A 14,135-nucleotide genomic window follows, 5' to 3' on the forward strand; every position below is an offset into this window, starting at 1 on the left:
GCTTTACAATTTTAGTTAAGAAGAACACAGAGGAGTAAAGGAAACGAATGTAAAATAATTCAAGGTGGTGCATGCAAGTTTGAAAGCTGCCCAGGTAAAGGAATAGGCAAGCGATTCACGGACCATCAAACACTTAAGATACATTGCAAGTTCTGTTTATACCAGTTTTGTTAACTATTTCATTAAGGATATCTTTAAAAAGCTCACTGATGGCTTTACCCAGAATTTCCCATTTTTTAGGATAATCTTCATGTCACTATTATCGTCTAACCCTAAAGCCATTTCTAGCTTAAGCAGAAGGAAAGTTTAACTATAAACTCAACATTTTAATTGTCCTAATGAAGACAAGTTGCATGTGGTACAGACATATAGACATGAAATTTATTTAACCATTCATTTAGCTATATTCACATGCAGTCTCTCTATATTGCTAAGCACTATTTACTCTATTTTACTAATTTAGATCTGAAATTAGAAGTTAATTTACCAATTTATAAATTAAAATTAGTGGGAATTAAATTGGAAATTAGAAGTTCACAGTGAGATTTTATGAATGTATATAAATCTTGAGGATTCTCAACAATTTATTAGACTAAACTGTAACTTACTTAAATGATTTTTTAGTATGATTGGCAATTGCCAAGACAAGCTGTTTTAGTCTCTATATATGTTAAAATAAAACAAATTAATAATCAATTACATATATTCACAAACGTAAGAAATATTCAAAGTAAACTGGCATGTGAGGTGAGACTGTTCATTAAAAAGAAAAATGTCACAAGGGCCATTACTATGCCACTTCTCCTGAACTATCCAATCAACATCTAGGAAACCACGTATGCTATCCAATCTTCAGAAGACTGACAAAGCACTACGCCGCCTATCAAAGACCGCAGCAAAGATTATCTGTATTATCTCAGAATTTCTCAAATCCACTGTATCATAAAATAAATGTTTACACAACATACCTATGAACACCCTGCAGTATAATATTATTCAGATAATCATTTTGGGAAACCCTTCTTTATTCTGCTTGCTTAGGCAGGGTTAATCCACAGTTCTGCCAGCCAAACTTTCCAAGGCCAGCAATCGGGTCTTATCTGGATGCTTTTCTAAAACTATGAAATTTCAATTTGAACCTTTTTTCAACCTCCTGCCAAACATTGTTCCCATTCTTCACAAGAAACAACAGGCATTGTGACATAGTGTTAGGCTACTTTTGGCCCTGTGACAGTAAGTTAGAAGGAAGATCATCTGCTTCCAGACCATGGTCAACAGGGGTAACCAAAACTACAGAAAAGTGAAACCGCAGATAAGGGGGGACTAGTGCACAAATTTTGCTACAAGTAAATGAACTACTTACAAATCTTAAAAGGACACGGTTAAAAATTTTGAACTAGAAGGATTTTTTTCTCTTTCCATAGCTAACGTGTAATATTACTTGGACAATACTCCCAATCTTAAATGAGGTATCATAGAATGTCAACAAAAATATATGGTAATTTTCAAGATACTGGGAAGTAAAGTAAGCAGGACCATGGTATTAAAGGATGTGTGAAAGAGCAAACAGACACAGATGAAAAACATAAAGGTAGAAAAGGGATAAGGAAATAGACTAAAGATACATAATTATAAAAATACCTACAGAGATTCTTAGACTCAGAGAAAAGAGCAAAGTTACTGCACACAAAAAGAAAGTTAGAGTTAGAATCAAAAAATTTGAGAGCAGGAAAAGGAACATTTAGTTCAAACACTCCACTTTACAAAGGAAAAACTAAGGCCCAAAGAGTTTAAATGACTTGACAAGACAAAAGAAGACTTCTATTTTGTAGAAGAGTCCAAGCTCTAATCAGGCTGTCTCCATTTGACCAATAACCATCTTATTATCTATCCTTTATCAGATTAAAAACATGAAATAGTTCTTTTGTCTTTGTGCAGAAGGATAACAAAATGGGGGGGAAGCAGTCTCTTCATCAGACTAAATTTTTTGTGAAATTTATTCTTTTTTTTCTAGTGCTAATTATATTATTCAGGGAACTTTCTCCTATTTTTTTTTTGTTGCTTTTTTCACTTCTAAGAATGACCTCTAAAAACAACCAAGGGTTAACCCAAAATCAGTCATGTATTGCTTGATGGCTTCACAAAAAGATTTCATGACAAATTAGAATTTAGAGGGCACTTGCTACTTTGATATGGAACTATAATTTGGGTAACTGTACTATACAAAACCATGTCTCTTCTACAGAGATTTAAGTTCATGAGATTTGACACTAGAGAAATCCCACAATAATAGTCACTTTCTTAAAATACTGGCTACTTCCCAGGTACTATGCTTTACGTATTTTTATATTAGTCAGTTCCCAAAACTCTAACAGATGTAAATATAACTACACATTAGGAAATGCCATCAGACTATAAAAGTAACAGAGTTTGGATTGAATTCTAATATGGTAAAACTATTTTGAGATGCAGTTAGCTTTGCCTGTAAACATTAAAATATGAAGCATACTCTTTTGCCTTAATATTTCATAAGACAATGAGTAAAGAAGCATTTTACTTGATACCTTAATGTCTATGATTTTTATACTTCAAAATTTATTCTCCATTTAACTGTTTTCTTTTGGGGATAAAACACTTTAATGTTACTTTTATATAATAACAGAAAACATTATGCAATAATGCAAATAAACTGAACACATTCTAAAGAGCTTAATGTCAATTACCTGTTATTTCTGACAAAAATTTAGAAGTGTCACTTTAATTTGTTTGGATCGAATACATACCATTTAAAATCTAAGTATGAGACACTACATACTAATTCAAGATCTCTGATATATTAGTGAAAATTTAGAGTTTGTGTTAACTAAGAAATTTAGAATGAAGTGATATTTAGCTTTACCTAGAACTGCATAAATGCAAGGTTTTAAAAAATATATTCTGAGAACCAAGATGGCGGCATGAGTAGAGCAGTGGAAATCTCCTCCCAAAACCATATATATTTTTGAAAATACAACAAATACAACTAATCCTAAAAGAGAGACCAGAAGACACAGGATAACAGCCAGACTACATCCACACCTGCGAGAACCCAGAGCCTGGCAAAGGGGGTAAGATACAAGCCCCAGCCCGACGGGACCCAAGCGCGCCTCACCCCAGCTCCCAGCAGGAGGAGAGGAGTCGGAGTGGGGAGGGAGAGGGAGCCCAGGGCTGCTAAACACCCAGCCCCAGCCATCTGCACCAGAGTACAGACACGCAGTGTGTGCGTGTGGTGCTCGATACTAGGGAAACAGGACAGTAAGACCTGTGAGCGGGTCCCCGCAGCCAGCGCACCTGGGACAAAGAAAAGCAAGTGCTTTTTGAAAGTCTTAAAGGGACAGAGACCCCACAGCTGGACGGAAGTGCCCCAGGACACTCAGCTCAGCAACTGGGAATCACGGGGAAGTCTGGGCATCCGAACCCTCGCAGCGCAGCGCGGAGGTCCCTCACCACGATAAACAGTCTCCTGCCTGTTCCCCCTCCAATGTGGCTCCACCATATTGGAGCAGCAGCCCAAGGCAGGCCACGCCCACAGCAACTGCAGAGCTAAATAAAATCCATAGCAGCCGGGCAAGATCAGAAGCCCCGTCTGCACACAGCTGCCCAGCACAAGCCACTAGAGGCCGCTGTTCTCCCAGGAGAGGAAGGCCACAAACTGGCAAGAAGGGACTTTCTCTTACCCAACACACATGCCAGCTCCCCATAATATCTTACACCATGAAAAGGCAGAAGAAATTGATACAGACCAAGATCTCAGAGGCAAACCCTGAGAAGGAGATAGACCTAACCAGTCTTCCTGAAAAGAATTAAAAATAAAGCTCATAACCATGATTATGGAGCTGCAGAGAAATATGCAAGAGCTAAGGGATGATGTCTGGAAGGACATTACAGAAATGAAACAATCTCTGGAAGGATTTATAAACAGAATGGATAAGATGCAAGAGGTCATTGATGGAATAAAAACCAGAGAACAGGAATGCATAGAAGCTGACGCAGAGAGAGATACAAGGATCTCCAGGAATGAAACAATATTAAGAGAACTGTGTGACCAATCCAAAAGGAACAATATCCATATTATAGGGGTATCAGAAGAAGAAGAAGAGAGAGAAAGGGACAGAAAGTGTATTTGAAGAAATAATTGCTGAAAACTTCCCCAAACTGGGAGAGGAAATAATCGATCAGACCATGGAAGTGTACAGAACTCCCAACAGAACGGACCCAAGGAAGACAATACCAAGACACATAATAATTAAAATGGCAAAGATCAAGGACAAGGACAGAGTTTTAAAGGCAGCTAGAGAGAGGAAAAAGGTCACTTACAAAGGAAAACCCATCAGGCTATGATCAGACTTCTCAACAGAAACCTTACAGGCCAGAAGAGAAAGGCATGATATATTTAATGCAATGAAACAAAACGGCCTTGAACCAAGAATACTATATCCAGCAGAATTATCATTTAAATATGAAGGAGGGATTAAACAATTCCCAGATAAGCAAAAGTTGAGGGAATTTGCCTCCCACAAACCACCTCTACAGGGTATTTTAAAGAGACTGCTCTAGATGAAAGCACTCCTAAGGCTAAATAGATGTCACCAGAGAAAATAAAATAAAAGCAAAGAAAGCAGAACAACCAAACACTAACTAAAGGCAAAAAATAAAATCAGCTATTCACAAAAGCTGTCAAGGCAAACACAGAAGAGTACAGAATAAAACACCTAACATATAAAGAGTGGAGGAAGAATAAGAAGGGTGAGAAATAAAGAATCATCAGACTGTGTTTATAATAGCTCAATAAGCGAGTTAAGTTAGACAGTAAGATACTAAAGAAGCTAACCTTGAACCTTTGGCAACCACGAATCTAAAGCCTGCAATGGCAATAAGTACATATCTTTCAATAATCACCCTAAATGTAAATGGACTGAATGCACTGATCAAAAGACACAGAATAATAAAATGGATAAAAAAGCAAGACCCATCTCTATGCTGCTTACAAGAGACTTACCTCAAACCCAAAGACTATAGGAACAAAGAAAGACTGAAGGAACAAAACAGCAGCAGAATCATAGAACCTAAGAATGGACTAACAGTTACCAAAGGGAAAGGGACTGAGGAGAAAGGGAGGGAAGGAAGGAATAAGGGTGGGGAAAAAGAAAAGGGACATTACGATTAGCATGTATAATATTGGGGGGGGCACGGGGAGGGCTGTGCAACACAGAGAAGACAAGTAGTGATTCTACAGCATCTTACTACACTGATGGACAGTACTGTAATGGGGTTTGTCGGGGGGATTTGGTGAAGGGGGGACCCTAGTAAACATAATATTCTTCATGTAACTGTAGATTAATGACAGCAAAATTAATTAATTAATTAATTTTTAAAAATATATATATATATATATATTCTAACTTTTTTACATACCTGTCACAGAATCTGATCTGGAATGCTCTTCACTGTCCGAATCCTCCAGTAAGTCATCACTTAAAAGACAAAGTAAAAATTAATTTGAATTTTGAAAAAAGTACATATATAATGTGAGACAGCAAAAAGTACAATATTCCAACAGTCATTGCTTTGCATCTCATAAAAATCATACAAACTATTAAAATCGGCTTAAATGATATATAAGTAGTCTGAGATAATAACTGATTAATGCTGATAACAGATATCTTAAATCATTAAATAAATGTCTGCCTGAAATAGGGTGTGAAAACTTCTAAGAATCTACAAGAGAATGTGTAGAAATTTGAAGACTGTTAAGATCTGACTGGGTACAGTTTGGGTAAATGAAAGGATAAAAGAGAGATGCAGCTAATAAAATCAAGCACAAGCTTCCAGTAGTGAAATTTTAGTAACTACTCTATTACTAAATTCAGGAAAGTAAGCCTAAAACCAAATGGAAAGGTGTGTAAATATGTGTGTGTGCACATGTACTCACACACACATGCATTTTATTTTTGTTGTGTGTTTGGTTTGTTTTGGAAGGACTGTTAAGAATTCCTTGACAAGCCAGAAAACTATTGGAACTCAGCGGTTAAGAATTAAGACAAGACAATAGTCCCTCTTGCTCTTCACTCAGATGACCAAGAAACCCCCTGCTTTTCCTTTTGCATCTATCTTTATCTTCATACTCCATTGTTAACAGACAAGAAAAAGGATATAATTACAGATCACTCTAGCACAATAGTAGACTGTGTCTGTACTCTAACAATAAGGACTTCTTTAGCAGTTGTAAAATTCTGATAAGCTCAATTACAAAACTAAAAAGATGCATTCTGAAGGAAGTAAATATTGCTTATTTCTCCCTTTGTGAAACAATGTATTGCACTTACATCTGAAATACGTAGGCATTTATAATGTTATTTTAAATGATATGTAAGTTAGTAATCTCTGTCAAAAAAATGTTTGAAGTACTAGCGGGGAAAACCTGCTTAGATATTTTTGACAAATTTTCTGTGTTTCAGTTTTTTCAAATGGTAGTAACTGTCCATAAACCAACTTTGGACTATAATTTAAAACAAAAAAAAATTCAAAAAAGTTTAAGAATCAGCTGCTGATTAGTCTCAAGCTACTTAAACATTAATTGACTGATTTCAGAGAAATAATAAAGATACCTGGAAAAAGAAATTCCAGAGGAAACATCAATGATCTGGAATTAGCCAGAATGAAGTCCATATCAAGAAGACACAATAGGTTTCAAGTCAGAAGAGCTTTTACTTTGACATCAAGAAAAATAACCAAATATTACTCAGCTACACTGAGATAAAAGGGTAAATAAAGTAGTAGTATATTTTAAAGAAGGAATTCAGGTGTCTTGAAATGAAGTTACAACGAATGTTACAAAGAGTTGTCAGATAAACACTTGACTGACCCCTCCCCCAAAAAAAACTATTGAGAAGTGACTGGTGGTTACCATATGGGAAGGGTTGGGGTGGATGAGTGGAGAGGGTGATGGGGATAAAGAGGCACAAAATTCTCAATCATAATATAAACTGGTCCTGGGAATAGGAGCACAGCATGGAGAATGTAGCCAATGATTCTGTAACATCTTCCTATGTTGACAGACAGTAACCCACTAGGGGGTGAGGATTTAATATGGGCAAACTGTTGAACCAATGTGTTGTATATTTGAAACCAACATAAGTTTATGTATCAATAATTCTTCAATTTAAAAAAGTTTTGCTGAAAGTCTTCAAAATACAATAATATTTTTTGAAATATTATTTTGTAATAGAAAAATTATCATACTCTTACATAGTAAAATCACTGTATATTAAAAGGGTGAATTTTATGCTATGTAATTACACCTCAATAAAAATTAAAAAAAGAATTGGTCATGAGTTAAGAAAAACTATACCTAAATACACATTAAAGAATACACACAAATGTTAATGTAACAGGATGGTGTAATTGTGGGTACTCTACATTTCTTCATGTTACTTCTCTGTGTATTCCAATTTTTTCTATAATAAGCATGCATTATTTCTATAATAGACACTCGATTTACTGAAGCTTTTTACACAAAATAAATCTTTTGTAAAGTAACAGACATACAAAATAAAATACCATTTTCAATGTTTTGTTAAGATTTAAGGTTATCTGGGTTTTGGAAAACTGAACATCCCAATATTATAGAGTTACTTTAGTTCTGATATACTATTACTATAAATAACTTCAAAGTTAAATTCAAGAAATTTTTGTTAATTTGAAAGATACAACAAATGAGACAAAACATTAATTCATTAGAATTAAACATGTTCCCAAATAAACATTCTTCCTTGAATAAACTCAGAACAAAGATAAGTATTGCCTCTTAAGTAGAAATGGTCAAAAACAAAACAAGCGCACTAATTAAACTTCCTCGCTAAGCTGTGATTTCTTCAATTAACATATTATTCTTCAAGCTAATGAAAACACACAGTTTATTTTAAAACCTATATTGTATCTTGTGCTACAAAGTCAGAAGTAGTTTGGTTCATTATATTCATTATCAGTCCGGCAGAAATCCTGCTACCTCTAGAGAGGCAAAGGTCAGAGAGGGGGCTTGAGGTGAGGGAAGAAGTTCCACCTCTTCAGCTCCCTACTGCTACGACAAACTGAAGTAACCTTTCTGTATAATTCAGTTCACACTTTCTTAGGAGAAAGCGGTCCTTCTATCCTACATAGACTATAACTTTCTTAAAAGCAGGAGAGGCTAATCAAAGCTTTCCAATAAGTTGAGATTTTATATCTCAACTCAAGCACACTATCCCACATATTTGTCCATCAGAAATACTTGCTAACCTAAAATGTACATTTTACCAAGGGTCATGTATGTGTTGTGTGTGGGCACATGTATGTGTGTAAACTCTTAAGTATATCTTGATTCAATTTTTAGCCCCCAAACTATAAAACTCCAAGACAAAAGTTCTATTTAAAAATCAGTGTTCAGAATGCCAGGACACACCGATTTCATGACCTTCTATTAACTTTCCATTATCTTCTAAGAATATCATCACAGAGATCAAGCACACTTACTTTCCAGTCCTACCGGCAAATGTAGTCAAAAAACTAAAGACAACGTGTCAGCTGCTTTCAAATCCCGATGTCACAGGGTTTTATAATAATGGAGAACAACATGAAGCTTTAATTCAGTCTGTTCCAAAGCTCAGACCACATTCATTTACCTACCCATAATTTATACACACTATTACCAAGAGCGAACAGACAGAAGTAACTTTCCCAGCTTAGATGTTTTGAATCTTCCATTAGTTCCATTAATGAAATAATTTCCATTTGCAAAGTTTTACATTGGCTCTTAATGAAAGTGCATACCATCAAAGGAATTGCAAAATAAAATGTTAAATCACTGACTGCAGTGTAATCTCTCTCAAAGTTCAGTAATATAAAAAGCCCCTGCAAGTGAAGAGACAGATCTCTTCAGTGTATCAAGACATCTGATCACAGTTAAACAGGCTCCAATTCACACCGCTACCTTCAGAATCTTAAAAAGTGGTAGCTGCTATTGCTTTAAGACAAGCTGAGTAGTTTATAAAACGCTTCATTCTACCTACTTGAGAATAGTGCAAATGTTGCCATATAATCCTAGCAAGTTCAGTCATAGTTGCAGTCTTCTTGGGAGCTAATAGGTGAAATGGGATCATACTTTCACCTCTCCTGCCCCAAACAGATCAAATACAGCTACAGAAATCAAGAATCTGTCACACTAGCTTAATGGAAGAAAATACAGCACAGCAATTTTACCAAAATATTTCTACAGCAATTAATGATCATGCCTCAGCTCATTGCTGACTATGATAAATGGTCTTAAATAATTAGGTTATCCTGCCTCACCACAGGTTATTTCACTATTCATTAGCAGTTCTGTAACTTAAGATGCTAATGACAAAAGGGGAAATAAATATCACCTGGTTCAACTCCTCTGTGAAAATATTTAGTAGAAAGTGATATCACATATGTAATCCAAGGATTTCATCTCATTATTTAAACTTTATTTTTCAATGTAGCAGTTATTTCCAATTGGCATAGATTAATGTATGAAATCAAGTACATTTTACAGATTATGGCATTTCTGAATATTTTTTCAAAAATCACACAGCTGTCAGATTTCCAACCAACCAATTATTCTCTATTCTCCTGATCTAATAATTTTTCTGGCTTCTTAAACAAGAATTAAAAGAATATAACATTTAGGAAAAAAAACACTTAAGTCTATCAACACCACTAAAACAAATTCACATACCTATCTCCTTCCAATTTTGGTATATCTGAGCAACTAGAGGAGTCTTCCAGCCATGCCAAAGTTGGTCTTCTTGATTCAACTGCTGAGCTTGGTTCTCCTGATAGAATAAGCTGTTGCACAATTGCTGGATCATATGCATTAATTTCAAACTTTAAGTGCACCTAAAGAAATGAAAAGCCTAAGTTTACAACTGCTTTTCTGTCTGTTATTAACCTGTTACTTCAAAATCAAAACATACCTTCATAAGTTTGGAAACATCCCATATGCAGATCTTTCCTCGTTTCGTAGCAGCAGCTAAAAAATGAGGGCAGCTCCCTGACCCAAAGCAAGATATTCTGTCAGTTCCATCCATACAAGGAAACTGTGCAGGACTTGTTGCCAGAGTGACTGACAATGGCACATTCTGTGTGTGTTCGCCTTTCACAAACGGGCAGTTTGGGGAATGTCTCTCATGCTCAGACCTTTACACAGATTAAGGAAGGAAAAGTTTACTGAACAATAAAGCTGTTTATACATTAAAACAGAACCCCAGGATCATCTTTTTTTTTAATTAGTCAAAATTATTCTTTATTAAAAAGATTCAAATACCAAACCATTCAATATTACAAGACCACTCTATAATATGTTCAACCACTCACTTTAATGGCAGTTGTTATTCACTTCGACTGATTATAAAGTCAGCTCAGCCTCAGATGAAACTGAGAAATAAATGCTAAAGTATAATTTATGCTATATTAATATGCTGACAAAATTGTTTAAAGTCCTGATATTTCTTCACACTGGTTCCCTGAAGTTTAAATGAATAACTACTTTGTTTGAGCTTAACATTCTCCATATGTGTACAGCATGGTGACAATAGTTAATACTGTATTGTGTATTTCAAATTTGCAAAGAGGATTTATCTTAAATCTTCTTACCACATACAGAGACAAAATGCAAGTTATGTAGACGTGACAGACATGTTAATAACTTGATTGTGGTGATTTTCACAATGTGTATATGTATCAAAACATCAAGTTGTACTCCTTAAATATATACTATTTTTACATATCAGATATCCCTTTGATAGAAAATAAAGCTGTTTTAAAATTATTTACATAATTGTAATGTATATATGTGTATCATTGGCCACAACTCTAAGTGTCATATAGGAAAAACTCAGTAAATTACATTCATTTCACAAAAAACTTTATCATAAACATCTGAAAGCAAAAAGAGCTATAGAGTATGAATATGGAAAAATGACCTCTATTAAGAACACAGAACACTACATGATCCAATCAGACAAATAACTTCTAAACAAAATTTCAAAGAAACTCAGAAAGATAATGGTCACAGATTGTGCATTATTCTTTTAAATAAATGTTTATTGAGCAAAAAGAAATGTTAAATTAGTTCATTTACTAGAAAACCCTTAAGTGTTTAGGAAAAATAAAACACTAGGAATTCAGATCAAGCCTTGTACAGACTTTAACAATTTTCTCAAATAGTGGAAGCAGGATCATCTTTAACACTTAAAAATTATCTAATTTTGTTACTACTTTCTTTCCGGTTATTCTTTTTTTTAACTTTCACTAGCAGTAATTATAAAGTATCATCTGAAAATGTCAGGATGCAGCTACCAAAAAAAGCTTATTTTCCAAAGCCATTTTTATATTTCCATGGCAAAGAAAACTATACTTATAAAATCTATTATTCCTTAGGCTTTATGTATTTCTTTTTTACACTGCAACTGTAACTTTCTGAGTCAATTTCCCATTGAAAAATAATTATGAGTAAACTTGTATTCTATAATATCATACTATGATTTTTCAGGTATGGGTTGAGTAAGTTTTTCAAGATTGGCCTGGAAAACTAAAAAAACACATATTAAAATGGTTTATTTATATGTAAAGATGGTTTTGAGGAGACAAGACTGAGTTCCAAACAGGGCCTTAACCTAAATTGTAAATTTCTCATTATCAACTCTCAGTCTTCAGATGGATGTACCTTCAATTTTTCATATAGTATTTCCCACTGCAACCTGGACTCCTTATGTCCAATAGGCTTCAACAAGTTTATTCCACCCGTATCAGCTGATTAACATTCAGAGACCCCCAAACTAATTTTAGTAGAAAATAAGTGATGTATCTTAAAACAAAACCCTGAGCCCATCACTGACTAGCCATATGCCCTTCAACAATTTTATTTTATTTAAAATGGAATGATAATTCCTATCTCACTGAGTGAATGTAAAAATTAAACTGGAGAATATCCTAAGCTCCTTCCTCTAAAATGAAGATAATAATACCTATTTCATAGGGCTAATGTTAGAGAACTAAATGAGATAAAAAATGTTCAAAGTGTTTAGGATGGTACCTGGTAAACAGTAGTATACAAATATTTGCTATTATTATTACTATTTCTATCAATGGGGCCTCAGGGTAGTTATTTGTAAAAATGAGGTTTCAATACATGATCTCTAATGTTTAAGTTCTGAATTTTCTGCATCAGAATTCAAAGTCTCTAGATTCCCTAAAATTCAAAAATGTAAATAATTATAATCATACAAATATAAATATAAATATAAGGCCTTCCTCTATGGATTCCCAATTGACAGCCTGCCCTCAACAGACTAAGATTAAACTGATCAAGTTAATCATGTTATCTTAATTTATTTTATCACAGCTTTCTTTTTTTCAGAGCCTGATTCTATTTGTCAGCACTTCTCCCACATATAAACCTTAGGAAGACAAACCTGACAGATACTGTATGCCAAGTGATGTGACAGAGCACAGAGAGTGCTATCTCATTCTCTTAGGACAAAGGCAAAAATATTATTGTAGCTACATCAGAAAGGTAAAATTTAGAAGGACATTTAAAGGATTATTTAGCCTATTATGCACAGAAACATTGACTCACCAAGGTTCATCAGTAGGTTCCCAACAAACGAGACATACACTACAAGTAAAACACATGGCTCTATCATCTCCAGATGAGGCAGGCTACAAATTCATGAAGAAGACAGAAAAGGTTAATCAATATTAAAAACAGCTTTCTAATAAAAACTCTTCAAAGAAAGTTCATAATTTTAGGTAAAATTCCAGACTGAAGAAAAGATAAGTCTATACAACTAGGTTCCAACAACTGAATCCCCATGTTTATAAATATGCTGCTTTATTTGAAAAATTGTGTTTCATTAGAAAATGACTTTTAACTCAAACTTGTAAGCACAACATAATCTCTAATCTAGCATCTTCTAATTGTATTACTAAAGTATCTGAAATATATTAAGTATATGAAAAGAAATAGTCTAACAGGTTTACTATAAAAAACTGAATCCCATAAAACCACACAAGAAAGGACAAGAAAAAGCAAACTAGTAACCTAATTCATGTAATATTCTTTAAGACATGACACAAAATGCTATGCATACAAAATATATCAAAACCTGAGCTGAAATATACCTCTGAAAACCAGTATTAGTATTTTTGAGCACTTAGTCTACTTAACACTTACTATATCTACATATGTAAATTTATCATGTATTCAAGAAGACTAATAATAACCAGCTCCTAACAAAGGCAGAAGATTCTAGAAAATCTATGATTTGATCTCTTTGAAGAGATGGTATATAACCAACAGTAATTCTACAGAAAAAATACCAATGCATCACTTTCCAGACACTATTTTAGGAATGACACCAAATAAGGAGAAAAAGATAAATTGTTAGGAAAAATGGTCCATATTCAATCTTTAATTTAGGAAAATAATTTCAGTGATTTGAATAGTGGCCAGTCTCCAAACTAGTCTATCTTTAACTGGATATCTGACAAACTTTGAATAAAACATTCAAACATATCTGGTTCCCTGATTTGATTTAATTTTAGTTAAGATACTAAGAACACTTCAAAATAACTAAGGAATAACCACTCTTCAGATTCTTTATAATGGTAACATCAATGGATTTCAAAGTTCAGTTGAATTCTAAAATTAAATATGTATGCTCTATGTAAACTAACATCTAAGTATTAGATTTCTTAGATTCTTTAGCAGTGACAGAACACTGGTAAGTCCATTTATATTACTTGGTTAAAGTCTCCTTTAATTAGTGTACTATGACTATCTGAACTCATTTTTCTTAACTTCCCTCTACTTTAGCTCTGTGAAGCTCTCTCTATAATGTCCTAGTCTGGTGTTTTTGTCAGCCAATCCTTGCACTGTACATCCTCCTCTTTCCCTACATAAAACTATGGCTATTTTCCTTGACCAATTATTATTCTTTCTATGTAATTTCTTAATTAGTTCTTCAATACATATGTATTCTGGTTGCACTGTACTATCTGCAATGCTGCTTCTAGTTACACAGCAGTATAGGGGT

At 34.2% G+C, this 14,135-nt stretch overlaps 1 protein-coding gene across 16 annotated transcripts in view; it reads right to left on the reverse strand.

The window, feature by feature from the left end:
• Positions 1–14,135, reverse strand: part of BIRC6 (baculoviral IAP repeat containing 6) — a 268,324-nt gene that overhangs the window by 222,740 nt on the left and 31,449 nt on the right. For all 16 annotated transcript variants that reach the window (XR_012121905.1, XR_012121902.1, XR_012121903.1 and 13 more), the window contains exons 6-9: positions 12,677–12,759; positions 10,014–10,236; positions 9,776–9,936; positions 5,455–5,513 (exon numbers count right to left, since the gene is read on the reverse strand). Coding sequence is in view for 13 of the 16 variants with exons in the window: in XM_073214568.1 (XP_073070669.1) it covers positions 5,455–5,513; positions 9,776–9,936; positions 10,014–10,236; positions 12,677–12,759 (526 nt within the window). In the remaining 3 variants the exon portion in view is untranslated. The remainder of the gene's footprint in view (positions 1–5,454; positions 5,514–9,775; positions 9,937–10,013; positions 10,237–12,676; positions 12,760–14,135) is intronic.

Source organism: Manis javanica, chromosome 1 (genome assembly GCF_040802235.1).
Source record: "Manis javanica isolate MJ-LG chromosome 1, MJ_LKY, whole genome shotgun sequence".
Classification (NCBI taxonomy): Eukaryota; Metazoa; Chordata; class Mammalia; order Pholidota; family Manidae; genus Manis; species Manis javanica.